The sequence below is a fragment of the Monodon monoceros genome, unplaced genomic scaffold (genome assembly GCF_005190385.1).
Source record: "Monodon monoceros isolate NGI ecotype Baffin Bay Population unplaced genomic scaffold, NGI_Narwhal_1 Super_Scaffold_21, whole genome shotgun sequence".
Taxonomy (NCBI): domain Eukaryota; kingdom Metazoa; phylum Chordata; class Mammalia; order Artiodactyla; family Monodontidae; genus Monodon; species Monodon monoceros.
The window spans coordinates 88,303,048-88,326,536 of NW_021703778.1; the positions used below are offsets into that span (position 1 = coordinate 88,303,048).

Here is a 23,489-nt window from a genome sequence, read left to right on the forward strand (position 1 = left end):
CTGATTTCATCTGATTTCAGTGCTAAAAGCAAAGACTGACATCACTCTCCAGGGTAGCTACAGACCTTCCCTGCCAATCTCAAGGAAATCTACAGATCCCAAAACTGCTGAAAAGCCATTAAGTACAGGTCATTGATCTTTGGGAACCTAGACGTGACTATGAAACAATAACACTAGTGATTTAATAAGGAGCAATAGTCAACAAAGCTACTGTTTAACACAGTAACTACAGACTCTAGATTCCTTAACAAGTATTTCTGTCTTCCCAATTTACCTCAGCTTACAATCAGCACATGTGGTTACTACTCTGTTACCAGTAAGAGGTGAAAAATAGGCAGAAGCGATGCTCTTTGTGTGTTCAGTCAAAGAAATCAAAGGCTTGATTCTACTGCGATTCAGGAACCTTGCATCATAAATATGAATATCCCTGTAACAGGAGGAATAATTCTCAGTGTTGTCACAGTACACATAGTAAGACTCTACAATAGCACTGAACATAAATTAGACACTCAAATACTCACTACATTGAAGAACAGTTAAGACAGAACCCTCTAATCTTCTATATTAATTTAAAAAACACTGGTATAGAGTACGAAATAAGAAAAATTTCAAAATTATAGCATATATATGTAACCAGGTGGGTACAGAGAGACAAGATTCTAGCTGGTTTTCTAATCTATCCAAGAAAAAAGTTAACACAGACCAAGAAGTTATAGGTCACGTGGAACTTTTATATTTTTTACGTACGTTCTTCTCAAAAGACTAGAAGTAAACGCATGAGGCCAAGGAAAACAAAAATGTATATTTTTTCAACACTTGCGCTATTTATTAAATCCAAAAGAATCTCTCATTTTAAAAATAATCACGTTAAAAAAAAAACAAAAATGCTCAATCAGTGTAGAAAGGAAAATTATTTGGTCTGTGGGTATTACAAAAAAAGTCAGAAGTCTTTGACCACCAAACTAAAACATTACTCCTAACATTAAAAGGCCTAAATCATAAAATTTCATGAAGGACATACCTTAATCCCGCAGTGATAAAATACTGTCTATGCACTGGGTGGACATGTACAGTTCTTATTTTGCTCAAAGAAGAATTGATAAGTTTCTCACAAGAAGTTCCAGGCGTCCGCCTATCCACTAGTGACATACTTCCATCCCAGTGACCTACTATTAAAGTGGAGGCGTCTTCTGCCAAGAAGTCAAAGGAGGAAAAGCTACTTCTTTCATCTCTATATACCTAAGGATATAAGTAACAATCAACTTATGTAACACTCTTCTTTTAAAGAAAGCCAATGCATAAATTCTTTGTTAAAAGAGTAACAAAACACTTAACCCAAATAACCTCATTTATCCTCCCATGATCCCCACAAGAAGCATAGGGCAAAATGGTAATCCCCTTAGATGGAAACTAAGGCACTGATCAGCTGTGAGACTGCAATCAAACAGCCCATCCACCCATGTCAGGGCTACATCCCAAATCTCTTAAATCCAATAAACCTCAGATGCAGATCTACCCTGTGAAACTTACTAGGAAATGGACTGAATCTGAATCTTACCCAGTTGAAATACCTTAATATACCAAGTAACTTTGCCAACTAAGTCCAAGGTATATGGCTTGAATGCTCACCTACTCTTGGTGGAAGTGTAAATAGATACAAAATTTTTACAGCAATCAGGACACATCTATCAAAATATTTAATGCTTATACATACCCTTTGACCCTGTAATTTCACTAAGATATATATAAGGATGCTTGCTGCCAGACTGCTTATAACAGCAATAAAAAGCAACCTAAACGTCCACCAAAAAAGATCTGGTTAAATCATGATGGTACATCTCTACTTTGAAATACCATGCAATGCTAAAAAAGAATGAGGTAGATTTGTGCTATTAACTGTCGAAGATATACTAGTAAATTAAAAAAGCAAGTTGCAAAAAACTATGTATATAGTGTGAACCCATTAGCACAAAGAAAAAAATCTGTATCTATATGCTTGTAAGTATATGTGTACTTTCTGGAGGCATACACAAAAAATACAAAGGTTACTTCGGGAGAGTGGGAATGGGGAAAGGGCAAATTTAGTTTGCACACCCTATTTACTGTAAGTTTGTGGGGGTTTTTTGGTTGCACTGGGTCTTCGTTGCGGGCTTCTCTCTAGTTGCGGCGTGCAGCTTTAGTTGCCCTGCGGCGTGTGGGATCTTAGTTGCCCGACCAGGGATCAAACCTGTGTCCCCTGCATTGGAAAGTGGATTCTTAATCACTGGATCACCAAAGAAGTCCCCTACTGTAAATATTTTATCATGAGCATGTATTATTGTTATAACTTTTTAATCACTTACAATCCACAATGTTATTACTTTGGGCTTAGGGCTCACACATATAAGGAATAAAAAATAAACGTTGTAGAATGTGTCAGTACTCAAGTAAGAGAGAATTACCACAATTCTTTTCACTTAATCATGAATTGCTACTGACTTTTAGTTTTAATAACAAGTATTACTATAAACTGAGATTAACAAATTAATACACCAAAGGTATCCCAACCCCTATACCAAAAAAAGCCCAATATACACAAATGAAACTTGAAGTTTTCAGTCATTATATTAAAATGGTTAAGTGCAGGGGATTTGGAGTCAGAGAGACTCAAGTGCAAATTCTAGTTTTGCGTTTTATGTCCTTCAGCAAGCTAATAAACCTCTTTACCTCAGTTTTTTCAACTGTTAAATGGGGAGAACATTACCTATTTCATAGGGTGTTATTAGGCTTAATAATATATACAAAGCACACTCAGGTTAGTACCTAACACAAGGTAATTGTTCAATCAGTAGTATCAGAAGCAAATTACTGATACATGCAATATCATGGATGAATCTTAAAAACATTATGCTAGGTAAATAAAGCCAGACACAAAAAGCTACACACCATTTGATTCCATTTACTTGACATTCTAGAACAGGCAAAATTATAGGGACAGTAATCACATCAGTGGTTGCCAGAGGCTTCAGGAAGGGTGAGAGGACTGACTACAAAGGGTCATGAGGTAATTTTTCCAGGTGATGGAAATTTTTTATGTCTTGATTGCAGTGGTGGTTAAACAGGTATATACAATTTGCCAAAACTTATAAAACTGCACACCTAACAAAGGTACATTTTACAATATGTACTGTATACCTCAATAAACCTGACTTTTAAAAAAATAAGTAAGTGGATAACTCTTACAACTCAATACTGAAAACACAGATAACCCAATTAAAAAATAGGCAAAAGATCCAAATTTCTCTAAATAATTACAAATGGCCAATAAGCAGATGAACATGCTCAGCATCATTAATCATTACGGAAACGCAAATCAAAACCACAATGAGATACCACTTCATACCCACAAGGTTGGCTATACTCACCAACAACAACAAGCGTTGGAAAAGATGTGGAGAAATGGGAACCCTCACATATTGCTGATGAGTATGTACAACAGTGAAGGCAGTTTGGGAAACAGCTTGGCAGTTCATCAGAATGTTAAACATAGAGTTACCATATGACCCAGCAATTACACTCCTAGGTATATACCCAAGTGAAATGAAAGCACACAAAACTTGTGTATGAATGTTCATAATGGCATTATTCGTAATAGTTAAAAATGGAAACAACCCAATTGTTCATCAACTAATGAATGGATGTGTAAGATGTGGTACAGCCACACAAGGGAATACTATTCAGCCACTAAAGAATGAAGTACTGACGCATTCTACAACATGCATGAACCTTGAAAACATTTCGATAAGTATAGAAGCCAGTCACAAAAGACTATAAACTCTATGATTCCTTTTATATGAAATGTCCAGAACACGCAAATATGTAGAGACAGAAAGAAGATTAGTGGTTTTCTAGGGCGAAAGGGGAAATCGGGAGTACTTGATAAGCAAGGGGTTTCTTTTGGAGGTGATAAGTATTCTAAAATTAGATTGTGGTAATAGTTTCACAACCCTATAAATACACTAAAAACCACTGGATTTTACACTTTCGAATGGTATGTGAATTATATATCTCAACAAAGTTGTATTAAAAAATAAGTACAGGGCTTCCCTGGTGGCGCAGTGGTTGGGAGTCTGCCTGCCGATGCAGGGGACACGGGTTCGTGCCCCAGTCTGGGAAGATCCCACATGCCGCGGAGCAGCTGGGCCTGTGAGCCATGGCCGCTGAGCCTGCGCGTCCGGAGCCTGTGCTCCGCAACAGGAGAGGCCACAACAGTGAGAGGCCCACGTACCGCAAAATAAATAAATAAATAAATAAGTACAATCAGTTATTATTAAGTGGCTGATAAAACATAGATGTACCTTCAAATTTCAAACTCCAACCTTCCTGTAAGAATATAAACAAATACAAAACAGAATGTGACTTGCATACATAACTATATGGTATGCATTAATAACCAAATTGCTACCATTAAACAGTTTAAAGAGGACTTTTCACAAAAATTATTTCATTTAATCCATCCATTTCCAATAAGGATTTTAAATATCAATGTTGCTCTTAAAAACCTATTTTTAAAAAGGTAAAAATAGAAATTAAAAGAAAAAAAAGCAAAGACACCAGTAAAAAAAGAAACTGTTTCTTCTAATTGTCAGTAATTAGGAAATCAAGTCTGACCAGCAACACATTAACAGTCTTGAAAAGTCTTTTTTTCGTATGGTTAAAAACAGACTTAAAAGAAATTAAACATCCTCATTTTTAAAAGAAAACTCAAAAACTATTAGCTCTCAAGAAGAGAGAAAAAGCCTTCCCAACTGTAAGAAAGATCATTTTAGGAGTTCAGTGAAGAACAAAAGCAGTTACGTATTATACTATAGCTATTAAAATAATTAGTTAAAAACTCTTTTATAAGTAATTATGAATCATCTATACATAGATATTAAAATAATTACAAAGACAGAATGCATTAACTTTGAGTACTGGCTTACATAAAAAAATTAAGGCATAAAATTAGATCATCAATTAGTATTTATGATGATAAGCCATAATCAGTGATGATACCGTTTTCTTCATTGTCTATCACATATAAAATGCTCTTATACGGAGGACCTCTAAAAACTTTAAAAGTCCCATTCAAAATAAGCTAAAGAATGAAAACCTACATCTAAACCATCCTGAATTTCACAAAGATTAAAATCCATATAAAAAAAGAGTTTGATTTGTAGGAATTCTCTTAATGAGGAAATCTGATATGGTTAAGCAAATCTGAAAGCTCACTTGAAATATGTTTGTTGTAACATTAAGTAGTAGATATTTAAGTAGTAAACCAAAATGTAATCACTGGGATCCAATATTGTGAGGATTCCTCAGGCCTTTGGAAGCTTCTGGCCTACCCAACCAGAGATCAAACCAATTTGAAAACCTCCAAGGGGTAAGTAGTCTGGTTAACTTGGTAGGCTATCTCTGGGAGGATGGACGGTCACGAGTATGAGACCAACATCTTTCAACTATTCTTAAACTTCAACTTAATCTTACCTTGCAGGGGTTAGACTAGCCCAGGAAAAGACCTTATCCTCAATAGGTGGTTATGAATAAACCTGGCCTAAGATGTTCTGAATGAACCCGCTTAGGTGTCCATTTCTTGCCAGAGTACAATTATATGACATCGAATGGCAGTTTTTCATTCTAACTTCACCAGATAAAAACAGCTGAGCTAATCTCTCTACCATCAGCTATACATGGCATATAAGAGATGATAAATCTTAGCTAGAAGACAAAAAACCAAATTTTATAGTTTCTGTGTTATATTACTGGCCAAAAGTTTTGGACAATGTATTATAGAACTGTTATGTGATGAATTTCTCTAGTCTTTGTTGTCATATCTAAGATTCATCCCCACAAAATTCATATCTGCCAAGGCTAGAAATAATGAACAAAAGTATAATAATATTCCAATATTTTTTCCTGAATAAAAGAGGACAAGTTTTAAGCCTTAAAAGAGAATAAGTTATTTTATTTAAAAGCTTTCTGCAAAAATAAAAAATAAGAGCAAAAACTTACTATGTAACAGGCTCTGTTTTAAGTAAATGCTTTATCTACATTAACTCATTTAATCCTCATGACAATCCTATAAGGTAGATACTATTACCATTCCATTTCAAAACTAAGGAAATTGAAGCACAAAGAGGTTATGCAACTTACGAAGTTCACACAAATAGTAACAGATGGGATTTGAATTTAGGCAGTGTAGTTCTAAAGTCCCTATTCTACACCATCTCACCCAGTTTGATGGTATAATATAATCATTCATTTGGCATTTCATAAGGAATCCAGAATGTCACCTGAGGTCCATATGCAAACATGTTAACATTTACCTCCTCAAAAACAGCTCTGGAAAAATCCCCACAGCGTAATGTGCCATCATAGCTCAGTGACAGCAGGTGAGCTGGATTGGCAGGCGAGAAGTAAAGACAGCTAACTGGTTGACTATGGGGTTGAAAAATATGAACTCCATCTTCTTTAGGTTGGTGAGTCTGGAATAGAGTTGGGGGGCGGGGAGAGAGACAAAAACTGGTGAAAAGCAGTAATATTTTCTACATCATTATGTCATTAAACTATTTGTTTGTATTATATTCAGTCTTAGTCTATAATTGTACCCACCTTCCCACTCAGAAAGTCAGAACTAGAAACTTTAGACTCTCACTAAGTTACTTTTTCCTAATTTTCAATCCAACAAAATTAAGTCACATTTATTTTAATAGTTTCCAGCTTTTTGCAACTAGCCAACTAGTTTTTCATAATACAGAGGGAAAAAAATTACTGCTTATAATGACTCCAGTTCATAAAATTCTCAGGAAATGTGAAATTTACTTTTATTTCACATGCAGGATAATTCGCGACTACCAAAACTTCTATCAATACCACTCCCACTTTGCTTGCTAAGTGTGCTTCTATACGAGTATGTCATTCTCAGCTCAATTTTCATAAGGTGTTTGGTCCTGGCACAAAATGATAGTTTTAAAAATATTTTAACCCCTAAATGCCCCATGAAAAATGCATGTGCTTGAGGGACTTCCCTGGTGGCGCAGTGGTTAAGAATCTACCTGCCAATGCAGGGCACATGGGTTTGAGCCCTGGTCTGAGAAGATTCCACATGCCGCAGAGCAACTAAGCTCATGCGCCACAACTACTGAGCCTGCGCTCTAGAGCCTGCAAACCACAACTACTGAGCCTGCGAGGCACAACTAGTAAGCCCACATGCCACAACTACTGAAGTCCACGAGCCTAGAGCCCATACTACACAACAAGAGGAGCCACCTCAACGAGAAGCCCACGCACAGCAACGAAGACCCAACCAAATATAAATAAATAAATAACAGCCAAAAATAAATAAATAAATAAATTTATTTTAAAAAATACAGGTACTTGAATTTCAGTAGTGATATTACTACTTCTAAGGATTATCGTTTCCACAACTGGATTAACAGCTCCGAAATCATCATTTTTTGGATTTTGATGTTATATTCTTATGCCATATGTCATATTATGAACCAGAACAACTTTCATCTCTAAATCTAGCTTAGTCGGCTCTGAAATACTCAAACACTTTTGTTTTTGTCTTTTTTATTTAAGTTTTTAAATAAAGAGAAAAAAAATTTAAAGAAAATAAAGAAACATGAAAAGAGAAGGAAGGAAAAAAATTACAATCACACAAACTCCTCCTCCTACCCAGAGTTAACCACTGTTAACATTTTGGCATATTTGTCTATAGCATATATTTTTTAGAAAAACAAAACTCTCCATTGTTATAAGGAACTCAAACAAATATACAAAGAAATATACAAAGACAAAAGTTTTGAAAAATCATTCAAAACCCAAAATTGACCAAAATTATCATTAAAATACTAAGTGATCATTAAAGATGTCTATACATGTACTTACTTATACAGATAGAAGGACAGAGAAGAAATTTAGAGGAAAAAAAAAAAGGCCACTTTAAGTAGTATTAAATTTAACTATACTTTAGGGGCTTCCCTGGTGGTGCAGTGGTTAAGAATCCACTTACCAATGCAGGGGACACGGATTCAAGCCCTGGTCCAGGAAGATCCCACATGCTGTGGAGCAACTAAGCCCATGTGCCAGAACTACTGAGCCTGCACTCTAGAGCCCTCAAGCCACAACTACTGAGCCTGTGTGCGACAACTACTGAAGCCTGCATGCCTAGAGCCCATGCTCTGCAACAAGTGAAGCAACCACAATAAGAAGCCCACACACCACAATGAAGAGTAGTCCCCGCTCGCCACAACTAGAGAAAGCCCACGCACACCAACGAAGACCCAATGCAGCCATAAATAAATACAAAAAAAATTTTAACTATACTTTAAAATAATAAAAGAAAATCAAGCTGAAGGAATTTTTGAACTTCGAGTATTTCTTTACAAGAGCTATCTCCTAAGAAGGAAAAAGTAGAAAATATAAAGCAGTTTTAGTCATTACGATTTTTAATTTAACTATGTATGTCTCAATTTTAGACAATTTCTATTGACTGAGAACATTATTCTCACGCCTCCTTCAATCTCCCCTTTCTCCATCTCTATATTTTGTTATTTTTGTTTTTTCCAGGTTAACAACATTCATATCCAGTTCTGTAACCATAATTCATATGGCTGTTTAATATTAGTTCTGTATTTAAATATTTATTTATTTCATTTATTTTTGGCTGCGTCAGGTCAGAGTTGCGGCACATGGGATCTTGATTGCAGCACGTGGGATCTTTCATTGCAGCACACAGGCTCTTCATTGTGGCACGCGGGTTTCTCTCTAGTTGTGGCGTGCGGGTTCTCTCTCTCTAGTTGTGGTGCGTGGGCTCCGTAGTTTGCGGCACACGGGCTCTCTAGTTGAGGCCCGCGGGCTTAGTTGCCCCACGGCATGTGGGATCTTAGTTCCCCAACCAGGGATTGAACCCACGTCCCCTGCATTGGAAGGCAGATTCTTTACCACTGGACCAGGGAAGTCCCAGTTCTGTATTTAAATGGATTCAATACTCATCATCAATTTTTCTGTCAAGCTTCTCCATTCCTGAATCCTTAATTTTGATTTACTTTCAACTGGCCAAGATTTGCTATCAAGCAGTTTTTTCCAAATAAACTCATAGGTCTTCAATTTCTTGAGTTTTTTCAGATGTGAAAAGACCTACCTGCTGTCTTTACATTAGAATAATATCTTGGACTGGGTATGTATTCCAGGCCACACTTCCTTCTCTCAGAACTTTGTAGACATTACATGAAATGTTGCTGTAGAAAACTGAGGCAAACCTGGCTTTTCCCCTTGAATATAATTTGTTTTTCCTGCCTAAAGAATTCTTTATCCTTTAAGTCCAAATCTTCCTAGAACATGGCATACACACTCAAATCTGCCAATCCAATTCTGTCTTTGCAGAAAATTCTATTTGAATATATTTTCTGTTACATTTGTTGGGTCATCTTTGACTGGCTTTCCTTTTTTTTTTTTTAATGAATTTATTTATTTATCTATCTATCTATCTTTGGCTGCCTTGGGTCTTGCTACTGCACACGGGCTTTCTCTAGTCGTGGCAAGTGGGGGCTACTCTTCATTGTGGTGCGCGGGCTTCTCATTGCAGTGGCTTCTCTTGTTGCGGAGCACAGGCTCTAGGCACATGGGCTTCAGTAGTTGTGGCTCATGGGCTCTAGAGTGCAGGCTCAGTAGTTGTGGCACACAGGCTTCATTGCTCCATGGCATGTGGGATCTTCCTGGACCAGGGATTGAACCCGTGTCCCCTGCATTGGCAGGCGGATTCTTAACCACTGCGCCACCAGGGAAGTCCTGGCTTTCCTTTTCTATTGGCTTTTCTCATAAAACTTTTTTCATCTGTGTTTGAGATTACCTCAGATATTTCCTTTAATATCTATAATTTCATTTTCAGCCATGTCTATTCTGTTCCTTTTGTCTAACTTATTAGTTTTACTGATCTTCAATTTGTTTCCTTAGTTCTACAGTCTCCTTTTTCATTTCATTCTGTTGTTTTATCACCTTATCTTTGAGTCTTATTTTACCAAATTAATGTTGATATTAACTTGCTCCACAGCAGCACTGTCCAAAAGAACTTTCTGAGATGACAAAAATGTTTTATGTATGCACTGTCCAATATGGTATCCACTAGTTGTGTGTGGCTATTAAGCACTTGAAATGTGCCTGGTGTAACTGAAGAACTGAATTTTCTATTTTAATTAAGTTAAAAATAAATACACATATCCCCCACTTTTCAAAAGTTCGCTTTATGCCACTTTGCTCTTACAAAACACCTATATTAGTACCTATTTTTGCTAACTGAAGGGAATCCAAAGAAGATTTTTGCTTTTGTGAGAAAAGGTGAAAAATGAAAATAGTATTCAATGTCTGTTTTGCAGGAAGTTGTTACAGAGGCTTTATGTATAAAGCTATACATCTGACCTCTACCCACCTGTACAGCTTCCCCCTATTCCACTCATCCCTTCCGTTTATGCCTCTGCTGTTTATGCTCTAGCCACAGAGGCATTCTTTCAGAGGCATTCTTCAGGTCCTTAAATGTATCAAGCCGGCATCCTCCTGCCTAAGGTCCTTGACATGCTGTTCCTCTTGTGTGAAATGCTCTTTTCCCTTTCTTTGCTTGGCTTACTCCTACTTAGCTTTCAAATCTCAACTCAATTCTCACTTCCTCAGGGAAGCCTTCCCTGATCCTCAAAATCAGGCCAGTTCCCCTGTTATGTGTTTTTATAACACTACTTTTCCTCCACTCCATTAATCACAGTATATAATTCACTCCACTTATCAAACATGTAATTATTTCATTCATGCTGCTTTTGCCACTAAATTCTAAACTCCATAAGGACAGAGACAATCCTTCCTCACAAATATGGATGGGGAGTCATTAGAATAGTACTTAGGGGACTTCCCTGGTGGCTCAGTGGTTAAGAATCCGCCTGCCAATGCAGGGGACAAGGGTTTGAGCCCTGGTCTGGGAAGATCCCACATGCTGCAGAGCAACTAAGCCCATGTACCACAACTACTGAGCCTGTGCTCTAGAGCCTGTGAGCCACAACTACTGAGCCTGCGTGCCACAACTACTGAAGACTACACACCTAGAGCCCGTACCCCACAACAAGAGAAGCCACCGCAATGAGAAGCCCGTGCACCCCAACAAATAGTAGCCCCTGCTCGCCGCAACTAGAGAAAGCCCACACGCAGGCTTGACCTGATACAGCCATAAAATAAAGACCTAACACAGCCAAAAAATAAATATAGAAATAAATTTATTTAAAAAAAGAGTACTTAGCACAAAATACTCAATAAGTGTGGAATGAATGAATGGGTGGGGTGACCGAATAAATGACAGCTCATCTTTTGATCCTAGGTGAGACTAGGAATCTGACAGAAGGTTAAGAGGAAAACTGAGGGACTGCCAAGACAATACAATGAGGTAAAAGGCTTTTCAACAAATAGTGCTGGGACAACTGGATATACATATACAAAAAAGATGAACTTGGGCCCTTACCTTACAGCATATACAAAAATAATTCAAAAAAAACAATTCAAGATGGATCAGTGAACTAAATGTGAAAGCTGAAACTATAAAATTTTTACAAAAAAACATAGGAGAAAATCTTTAAGACTTTGGGCTACACAAAAGATTTCTTAGATATGACACCAAAAACACAGTCCATTAAAAGTTTGATGAATCGGACATCACCAAAATTCAAAAATTTGCACTTCAAAAGATAGCATTAAGAAGATGAAAAGAAGAAATATTTGCAAATCACATATCTGATAAGGATGTGTATCTAGAATATACAAAGAACTCTTACAACTCAACAAGAAGACAAACAACCCAATAAAAAATTGACAAAAGATTTGAATAGACATTTCACCAAAGATATCCAAAAGGCAGGAAAAGATTCTCAACATCATTAGTCATTAGAGAAATGCAAATCAAAACCACATGGAGATACAACTTCACTAGGAAGATACCACCCACTTGAAAGGCTATAATCAAAAAGACAGATAATAATAAATGTTGGTGAGCATGTAGAAAAATTTGAACCCTCATACATTGCTGGTAGGAATAGAAAATGATGCAGCCACCTTGGAAAGCAGGGTGACAGTTCCTCAAATGTTAACCAGTTATCATATGACCTAGCAATTCTACTCCCAGATACCTACCCAAGAGAAATGAAAACACAGACCTACACAAAAATGTGTACACAAATGTTTATAGTAGAATTATTCAGAATAGCCAAGAAGTGGAAACAACCCAAATGTCTATCAAATGATGAATGGATAAACAAAATGTGGTAAAATCAAACAATGGAATACTATTCAGCAATTAAAAAAGAATGAGGTGCTGATAGACGCTATAAAACAGATAAACCTTAAAACTATGCTAAAAGAGGGACTTCCCTGGTGGTCCGGTGGTAAAGAATCCACCTCCCAATGCAGGGGACACAGGTTCAATCTCTGGTTGGGGAACTAAGATCCCACATGCTGTGGGGCAACTAAGTCCACGTGCCACAACTACAGAGCCCACGAGCCCTGGAGCCTGCACACCACAACTAGCAAAAAACCCACATGCCACAACTAGAGAGAAGCCTGCGTGCCACAACAAAAAGCCCACGCCTCAATGAAAGATCCTGCACGCCTCAACAAAAGATCCCGCATGCCTCAACAAAGACCCCACATGCTTCAACTAAGACCCAATGCAGCCAAAATAAATAAATTAATTAATTTTTAAAAAATTATGCTAAAAGAAAAATGCCAATATAAAAGACCACATATTTTATGATTCTATTTATATGAAATGTCCAAAAAGTGCAAATTTGTGGAGATTTGCCTGGGGATAAGGGTAGAAACAGGGATTAAATGTAAGTAGACACAAGGAATCTTATAGGAATGATGAAAATGTTCTAAAACTGAATTATGGTGATATTTACACAACTCAATAAACTTATTAAAAATCATTAAACTGTACATTTTAAATGTGTAGATTTTATAAAATGTTAATTATACCTCAATAACGCTAAACTTTTTTTTAAAAAACGAGGGGAGTTTCGGAGTGAGCACAGGATAGCCAAGATAATGGTTTTAGACTCGCTCAGTCTGTTAATGAGATAGCCAGGTGTCCTGAAAAATTAGAAAGTTGATAAAAATATTGGACTACAGACACCCAATAATACAGATTTTTGGAGTCACCAGAAAAGACATGACAAAGGGACTTTCCTACATATCTTCAACACACCCTGAAAAGATCTTCACTTGACTATGCTAATTCTCTATTTTTCCTTTTCTAAGTTCTTCAACAAATAGTCTATCCATTGCTTCCATTTCTTCTTCCACCCCATACTTTTTTTAATCTCCTAAAGTCTGTGTTCCTTTCTTACCTTATTGTTGAAGCTATTCTCTCAGCTCACTTATGATACCTTATTTTCAAAACTAATGGCCCTTTTTCTGTTCCCATTCTTTTTAACTCATCTAAAAAAAGAAGCCCTGTCAAACTCCGATGCTTGAAATTCATCTCTTAGCTTATACAACCTTATACCATTTCTGGTCCTCTTCCCACTTCTCTGCTTCTGTTTTCTTTACCAAATCCTTTCACCTCCTACCCCCACTCACATTTTATCAAAATAAGGGAGAACCTATGCTCCCAAAATAAGAGAGAATTTGGTTTTCATTTCTTCTCTTCTCACTTACAAAATCCATTTTATTTATTAACCCCAAACCACTGCAAGTCACCATGATTTCTCCATCTCCATTAATTGTCCTTATGGCATTTTTCAGGTCTCTGTTCTACTTCCCCAATTAAAAACTAGGTTCAGAGAACATTAACTCGGCTTTTTTCAATTCTGTAAACACTGAAAGCAATCAATGCATTATTATATGTACAATGAATGAAATTTAATATCTGTTTCTAACTCATCAAAAAATGACTAGGGGGCTTCCCTGGTGGTGCAGTGGTTAAGAATCCACCTGCCAATGCAGGGGACACGGGTTCGAGCCCTGGTCCGGGAAGATCCCACATGCCGCGGAGCAACTAAGCCCATGCACCACAACTACTGAGCCTGCACTCTAGAGCCCGTGAGCCACAACTACTGAGCCCATGTGCCACAACTACTGAGCCTGAGTGCCTAGAGCCCATGCTCTGCAACAAGAGAAGCCACCACCATGAGAAGCCCGTGCACCGCAATGAAGAGTAGCCCCCGCTCCCTGCAACTAGAGAAAGCCCACACGCAGCAATGAAACCCAATGCAGCCAAAAATAAATAGACAAAAAATAAATTAATTAAAAAAAAAATTACTAGGATCATCCTAAGAAGATCCTTGGGAAGATATTTTGATCCAGCTTGGAAACTATATTTTAAACATAATTAGAAACCTAAGAACTTTGTATGATCTTTTCATATACACATTTAAAGTTGTAATAAACTTTCCTGGCAGGAATTTATGCCCAGATGACTAAAGATATTCAAGCTAAAAATGTTAAAGTTCTACAAAGCAAATTTAAATTCCTCTAGGTTTCTAAAATTTGGAATCACAAAGCACAAAACTATAAATCTCAAGTGACATCTAGAAACACATGGCTCTAGGCTATTCTTTCGCAGACTATTTGCTTCAAATGTTAATATCTTCAAAACAATTAATAATAACTTACCAAATCCCAAAGCCCAACTTGTCCAGATCTGGCCCCAGCTGCCACCAAAGTTCTAATTTCTGATGGGTGGAAAGCCATTGAGAATATTGGGCCTTTGGTAACTTTATAAACAGTATCTTCACTAATGATCATGCCATTTAAATTGGCTTTGTAGCTGAGAAGATTAAAAAGTTAAATTTTAGAAGTAAAACCAAACTCAGTAGTCAAGACAAGTAAAAGATGATTCGAAAAAGTAAAATCACAATTAGTAAATGTGGGAAAATATTCAACTTCCTGGCAACCAAGGAAATCAAACTAAACAATGGGGTACTATTTTTCACTTATAAAAGCTAAGAGGCTATAGTTAAACATACATTCATATATATTGCTAACAGCAGAGTAAATTCATTTAAGATTTTCAGAAATTTTTTAAAAAGATTTTGGAAAACAATCCGGCATTTCCTAAAAGCCATGAAAATGTCCATAATATTTGACACATTAATCTCACTTCTGGAATCTACCCTAAGGAAATAATCGACTATCACAATATAAATTTCAACAAACACACATACAAACAATCAAAACTAAATAGAAAACAATTTCAAATACCAAGGGAGTAAGAGGAGGTTAAGTAAATTCTATCTGCTAAATCAAATATTATGCAATTATTCAATAAATTTAAAGACTCTAGTAACATGCAACCACAATGTTAATAGAAAAGCATAATGCAAAACTGTACATATATTAGAACATAAAAAAGTAAAAATGTATGTGATATCACTCATTTATTAAACACTGAATGAATATATACTATGTGAAATGCACTTTTCTGGTTATTGAGACAAAATCCATGCATTCATGAAGCTTATATCCTAGTGGCATTGCATATGGTGATACACGAAAGGAAATATACAAAAACAACAGTTGTTAGGGTAGAAATACGATGGAAAATTTTTCTCACCTCTTTCAAATTTCCTGTAATGGTATAGTCTTTAAGTTATAAAGATCCCAGAAAATGTAAACCAAAGGCAAGGAATTTTAACTCACCTTTTAATGCTAGATAACTCCTTCTCGGTGTTTTTACTTCTTGTCTGAAACAACGGGAGAAACCAAAGCACTAAGTTAATATATGTACTAAAATTTGCTTAACAGATGATTCTAAAAGCTTGGGCTTACCCTCCCAAGTGATACCTTGCTCACTTCTGCCCAAGTCTGCAGAAATCCTTTAAATAGTTCACTGTTATCATCTCGATTTTCAGAAGTCATTTCTAAAGGCCCAGGAGGTAACAAAGGCTGTTATAAAAAATAAGAAAAAAAAGTTGGTTGTCGCTCTGCCCTAGAATGTAAGCTTAAGATTTCTTACTACTTTACTTTCAATACCAACAACAGTGGTGACACATAGTTAGCATTCAAAAACAGTTGTTCAATGAATGAATGCCAATTATCCTGTAAAGTAATAACATGTATTATCTCATTTAATCCCCTTAATAATCCAGTGAATGAGATATCACATTATAAAGACAGTGGAATGAAACTTAGAGAAGTTAATTTGTCCAAAGTTACACTGCCAGTACCTGGGAATTGATTCAGATCAGTTCAATTTCATACCTCAAAGTTATTACTCTATGTGTTTTTTATTTTTTATTTTTTTAACTGAAGCATAGTTGATTTACAATGTTGTGTCCATCTCTGCTATACAGCAAAGTGACTCAGTTATACACATTCTTTTTTCCTATTCTTTTCCATTATGGTTTATCACAGGATACTGAATATAGTTCCCTGTGCTATACAGTAGGACCTTGTTTACCCATCCTATATATAATAGTTTACATCTGCTAATCCCAAACTCCCAGTCCTTCCCTCCCCCACTGCCCCCCCAGCCGGCAACCACAAGTCTGTTCTCTATTTCTGTGAGTTTCTGTTTTGTAGATAGGTTCATTTGTGCCATATTTTAGATTCCACGTATTAAGTGGTATCATATGATATTTGTCTTTCTCTTTCTGTATGTCAGTGTTTTTTAAATCACAGGTTGTAACCCATAGGTCATGAAATCATTTTAATACATTACAACCAACAGTGTGTTTTAGTGACTGAGAAAAGAACAGACTAGGAAATACAAAAGTGTATCACATGTAGTAAGGATAAGTATCATTTCACAAAAGTTTTGTTTCGTGTGTGTGTGTGTGTGTGTGGAACGGGTTCAATGCAAATGTATTTCTTATCATGGATGGATGGAGGCTTCAAAAAAATTTGAAAGCTACTCTTCCCCTAGTAACTTAATTTGCAATTAGCTCTCAAAGCACCAGGCTAATCTTCCAATTTATAATTAAGCACTTAGATACAAAGTATTAAAAACAGTAGGTGCAATAAAAAATTTAAAAAAACCAGTAGGTGCTCCTGAATAAAAAATATACTCATAATCTTATTTAGACAATAAATTTGGTAAATAAAACTCTTTCCACTCACTGATAGAGTAAAATTAAACTACAGTAAGAGAACCCCATCACTACTGACATATATTATTTATTACTAATAATATTAATAACTACCATTTATTGCTTACTAAGTCCTTAATATAAATGTAAGAAACTTTATAGATACTATATCATTTATCCCTCACAACACCTCTTTGAGAGGTTTCTGCTATTGTTGCCATTTTAAAAATGGGGAGGGCTTCCCTGGTGGTGCAGTGGTTGAGAGTCTGCCTGCCAATGCAGGTGACAAGGGTTCGTGCCCCGGTCCGGGAAGATCCCACATGCCGTGGAGCGGCCAGGCCCGTGAGCCATGGCCACTGAGCCTGCGCATCCGGAGCCTGTGCTTAGCAATGGTAGAGGCCACAACAGTGAGAGGCCCGCGTACTGCAAAAAAAAAAAAAAAGGGGAAACTGGGGCTCAGAAAGACTAAGGAATTTACCCACAATCCCACACAGGGTAAGTCTGCAGAAATATAGAACCCAAGCCAGTCTCTTATGAGTTTGAAATCTTACTCATTAAACCATACAACAGCCAAGTATTAAATTAATGATGCACAAATTAAACATAATTTAATGACTTTTTACTCTACTTTCAAACACTTCAAATTTTTGAGCATTTTATTGGTTAATATATTGTATTTGCACTCTTTCTTACATTTTCATCTGCTACTAATATTGGCTGGGTTGGAGTTGCTGGTAATGAAACTCCTGAAGGATCGACTTTTAGTAATCGCATTGACCTTCTACATCCAGTCTCATTTTCTTTCTTCTTAGGCTTCTTTCTAAAGGAGTGGGGGAAAAAAATCATGTTATACTCATAAAAGTTATATGTATTTATTAATATCAAGGAGATAATGTCTAGTAATCTATCTCACAGATATATTCACACATTGCAAAGATGTATATACATGGCTACACTGATTTTTTTTTTTTTTCTTCGCCACACTGCACATCATGTGGAACTTTCCCAACCCAGGATCAAACCTGTGCCCCCAGCCATGGAAGCATGGAGTCTTAACCACTGGACCACCAGTGAAGTCCCTACACTGATTTTAATTAAAAGCCTGGAAACATCATAAATGTTCATCATGGGGAAGTGAGGGGTGTTAAATAAATTATGACATACATACCTAGCACAATATTATGCAGTCATAAAAAAAGAAATAGATTTTTGTGTGCTGATATGACATGAACTCTAAGATACAAGAAGCAAAAACAAGGTCCAGCACATGTTGAATATGGTTCCATTAGCTTTTGTTTTGTTTTGTTTTTTGTTTTTGTTTTTGTTTTTGTGGCACACGGGCCTCTCACTGCTGTGGCCTCTCCCGTTGCGGAGCACAGGCTCCGGACACGCAGGCTCAGCGGCCATGGCTCACGGGCCCAGCTGCTCCGCGGCATGTGGGATCTTCCCGGACCAGGGCACGAACCCGCGTCCCCTGCATCAGCAGGCGGACTCTAAACCACCGCGCCACCAGGGAAGCCCCCCATTTGCTTTTTTACAAAATATATACACATACATTTGTAATTGCTGAGATTACCTATGGAAGAATACACATGAAACTATTAACAGTGGTTTCCTCTAGGGAAAAGGCCTGGAGAACTAAGGTCCAGGATAGGAAAGAGACTTAAATGTTTCATTGCATTGCCTTCCATATAGTTTACTTTTTAAAATCATATACATACCCTACTTTTTATGCATTATTTTTTTATTTTAAAAAAGTAGTTCAGAACTTCCAGTTTCCAGTTCCAAATTTAAAGAGCTTGAAAGTCACTGCACTGTCTATCAAGTAAAAAGCTGAACAGACTGAAAAATCAACTCTTCTAGGATCCTTAAGAGAAATGAGGGCACAGTAGAAACTGCTGAGCCTACTATTGGAGAGACAGACAGGCAAATGCAAGAAGTCATGGCTTATTGGAGTAGACGTAGAAATGGAAACCATCATGGGAACCAGCAGCAGGGTAGGAAAGCCTGAACTGTAATTGACCAATTGCTGGAGGTTCAGTGTACACAAGTCTGAGAGTTAAAAACTCCATGGAAAACTAGACAGCTACATGTAAAAGAATAGAACTAGAACATTTTCTTACACCATATACAAAAACAGACTCAAAATGGATTAAAGGCGGGCTTCCCTGGTGGCGCAGTGGTTGGGGGTCCGCCTGCCGATGCAGGGGACGCGGGTTCGTGCCCCGGTCTGGGGGGATCCCGCATGCCGCAGAGCGGCTGGGCCCGTGAGCCTATGGCAGCTGAGCCTGCGCATCCGGAGCTTGTGCTCTGCAACGGGAGGGGCCACAGCAGTGAGGGGCCTGCATACCACAAAAAAAAAAAAAAAAAAAAAAAATGGATTAAAGGCTTTAATGTAAGACCTGAAACCATAAAACTCCTAGAAGAAAACACAGGTACTACACTCTTTGACATTGTTCTTAGCAATATTTTTTGGATGTGTCTCCTCAGGCAAGAGCAACAAAAGCAAAAAATAAACAAATGGGACCTAATCAAACTTAAAAGCTTTTGCAAAACAAAGGAAACCATCAACAAAATGAAAAGGCAACTGACTGAAGGGAAGAAGATTTGTGCAAATGATATGTCCAATAACGGATTAATATCCAAAATATATAAACAGCTCATACAACTCAACATCAAAAACAAAAAAAATCTGATTAAACAATGGGTAGAGGACCCAAAGAAGACATAGAGATGGCCAACAGGCACAAATGAAAAGATTAGATCATCAGGGAAATATAAATGAAAACCACACTGAGATATCACCTCACACCTGTGAGAACGGCTATCATCAGAAAGACCACAAATAACAAGTGTTGGCAAGGATATGGAGAAAAGGTAACCTCTGTACACTGTTGGTGGGAATGTAAATTTGTGCAGCTACTGTGGAAAACAGTACAAATGTTCCTCAAAAGACTAAAAATAGAACTATCATATTATCCAGTAATTCCACTCCTGGGAATTTATGCAAAGAAAAGAAAAACACTCGTTCAAACAGACACATGCAGGACTTCCCTGGTGGTGCAGTGGTTAAGAATCTGCCTGCCAATGAAAGGGACACGGGTTCGAGCCCTGGTCCGGGAAGATCCCACATGCCACGGAGCAACTAAGCCCGTGCACCACAACAACTGACCCTGTGCTCTAGAGCTCATAAGCCACAACTACCGAGCCTGCGCGACACAACTACTGAAGCCCATAAACCCTAGAGCCCATGCACCGCAAGTATTGAGCCCATGCACCACACCTGCTGAAGCCCGCGTGCTCTAGGGCCCGCATGCCACAACTACTGAGCTCGTGTGCTACAACTACCAAAGCCCGTGTACCTAGAGCCCATGCTCCGCAACAGGAAAAGCCACCGCAATGAGAAGCCCACGCACTGCAACAAAGAGTGGCCCTCGCTCACTGCAACTAGAGAAAGCCTGCACGCAGCAACAAAGACCCAGTGCAGCCAAAAAAAAAAAAAATACATGCAGCCCAATGTTCATAGCAGCATTTTTTATAATAGACAAGATATGGAAGCAACCTAAAAGTTCATCAACAGATGAATGGATAAAGAAGATGTGGTATGTATGTATATATATATATATATATATACACACACAATGTAATACTACACAGTCATAAAAAAGTGAAGTTTTCCCATTTGCAACAACATGACTGAAACTGGAGGCTATTATGCTTAGTGAAATAAATCAGACAGAAAAAGACAAATACTGTATGTTATCACCTACATGTGGAATCTGAAGCATAAAACAAATGAATTAATATAACAAAACAGAAACAGACTCAGATATAGAGAACAAACTAGTGGTTACCAGTGGGAGAGGGAAGAGGGGAGGGGCAAGATAGGGGTAGGAGGTTAAGAGGTACAAACCACTTTGTACAAAATAAATAAGCTACAAGGATATATTTATAGCACAGGGAATACAGCCATCATTTTATAGTAACTATAAATGGAGTATAATCTATAAAAAATTTAAATCACCATGTTGTACACCTGAAAATAATATAATATTGTAAATCAACTACACTTAAACTGTACTGCTATGAAACCTAATATGAAGACCAAAAATTTGAAATGATCTCTGGCCCATGGCCTTAAAAAGACTGTAACCAGTTCCTTTTAACTTAAATGTTACCACTTTAGCTTAACAATGAGGTATAAAACAAAACCAAGTATACTTGTTATATACTTGGTTAAATACTGGTTAAATTTACCAAAGACTCCTCCAGAAGTCTTTGGTAAATTTAACATTCATTATTAACTTTAATAGTATTAAAATATTATAAGTAATGTGCCAATTTCAAAGTCCTCTAAATCTTTTGTCACAAAGATATTTATAGCACTGTAAACAGAACTAAAGCTTGATATCATATATTATTAAAACTGACATTTATCTCCAAAAGAATTTGACCTATGGTGACTGAACTCCGAAAAAAGTAAAAAGACTGGTAGTTGGAGAAAAGTAGATCTCTCACATTACTTAGTCAATGGCAGCTCCACTGTAATCTAGCCTTAATCTTTTTGCTGAAACGATCTAATTAACAAAAGATCCATAATAAAAATATTTTTTAAAAAAGAAATGAGCTATTAAGCCATGCAAAGACATGGGAGAACTTTAAATGCATATTACTAAAAAAAGCAGCCAACCTGAATGAGACTACATACTGTATGATTCCAAATACATGACTGACATTCAGGAAAAGGCAAAACTATGGAGACAAAAAAGATCAGTGATTGCAAGGGGTGAGGGTGATAAGGGATGAAAAGGCAGAGCACAGAGGATTTTAGGGCAGTGAAATACTCTGTACATTATAATGATAGATATATGTCATTATACATTTGTACAAACCCAAAGAATGAACAACACCAAGAGTGAACCCTAAGGTAAACTACAAATCTGGGGTGATTATGATGTATCAAGGTAGGTTCATCCTTGGTAACAAACGTATCACTCTGGTGAGTGATTCTGATAATGGGAGAAGCTATGCATGTGTCGGGCAGGGGATGGAAATCTCTGTAACTTACTCTCAATTTTGCTGTGAAACTAAAACTGCTCTAAAAATAAAATCTTAAAAAAAAAGAAACCTCAAGGGGGCCTCACCCCCACAATTTTGTAAGATTTATATCCAGGAGCTTGACCAGGCCCTCAAAGTAAATATCAGAGAAAATCTCCTCATGCTTCTAGCAGGGGGAGGAGAAAAGGAAGAATTTTGAAATAGGCCAGCACTCTGTTCTGCCCTCAGGAGAAATCAGTTAACCAGAGCCTAATCTGCTAGGGTACTGTCAGAGGCTAACTGACCTGGGGAAGGGAAATACCCAACAGCAGCCCACTCTTGCCATCTTGTCCAACCTAAGGAGAGAGGAAAAAAACTAAAACACTTGTGAAGTTCACAATCCAAAGATATAGGTTCAGTCAGAGACTGAGAACTAATAACAAGACTACAGAATGCTCCCCTCCCCCAACATCTCACCACCACATTGCTAAAGACCTATTTATAAGTTACTTTTTCTTGGTACATCATGTCCAGTTATCAAGAAAAAATTACAAGACACACTGAAAAGCAAAAAACACAATTTAAAGAAACAGAGCAAGCTTCAAAACCAGACATGGCAGAAATGTTGAAATTATCACACTAAGAATTTAAAACAACTGTGATTAACATGCTAAGGGCTCCAATGGATAAAACAGACACCATGAAAGAACAGATAAGCAATGTCAACAGAGGGATGTAAATACTAAGAAAGAACCAAAAAGAAATGCCAGAGATCAAAAACACTATAATAGAAATGAAGAATGCCTTTGATGGGCTCAGTAATAGACTGGACATGGCTGAGGAAAGAATCTCCGACCTTGGGGATATCTCAATAGGAATCTCTAAAACTGAAAAGCAAGGAGAAAAAGACAAAAAACAGAACAGAATAACCAAGAACGTAGATAACAAAAAAGTATAACATATAAATAATGGGAATACAAGAAAGAAAAAAAGTAACAGAAGAAATATTTGAAATAATCACTGAAAATTCCCCCAAATTAGTGTCAGACACCAAACCACAGACCTAGAAAGCTCAGAGAACATCAAGCAAGATAAATGCAAAAACAAAAATGAAAACAAACAAAGAAATCCTACAACTAGGCAATTCATTTCCAAACTACAGAAAAATCAAAGATAAAATCCTGAAAGGAGCCAGAAGGAAAAACCACTTTACCTACAGAGAACAAAGATTGAAATTAAATCTATCTTCTCAGAAACCATGCAGGCAAGGAGAGAGTGAACATATTTAAAGTGTTGAGAGAAAAGAAAAACCCAACCTAGAATTCTGTACCCTGGGAAGTTATCCATCAAAGGAAAAGCAAATTAGGA

The 23,489-nt window shown here is 37.1% G+C and overlaps 1 protein-coding gene across 1 annotated transcript in view; it reads right to left on the bottom strand.

Annotated features, from left to right (window-relative positions):
- WDR76 (WD repeat domain 76) overlaps positions 1-23,489 on the bottom strand; it is a 62,909-nt gene that overhangs the window by 9,011 nt on the left and 30,409 nt on the right. Inside the window, exons 5-11 of the mRNA XM_029237303.1 lie at positions 17,778-17,904; positions 15,841-15,942; positions 15,697-15,740; positions 14,671-14,824; positions 6,348-6,506; positions 1,022-1,239; positions 275-427 (exon numbers count right to left, since the gene is read on the bottom strand). Of these exons, the coding sequence (XP_029093136.1) occupies positions 275-427; positions 1,022-1,239; positions 6,348-6,506; positions 14,671-14,824; positions 15,697-15,740; positions 15,841-15,942; positions 17,778-17,904 (957 nt within the window). The remainder of the gene's footprint in view (positions 1-274; positions 428-1,021; positions 1,240-6,347; positions 6,507-14,670; positions 14,825-15,696; positions 15,741-15,840; positions 15,943-17,777; positions 17,905-23,489) is intronic.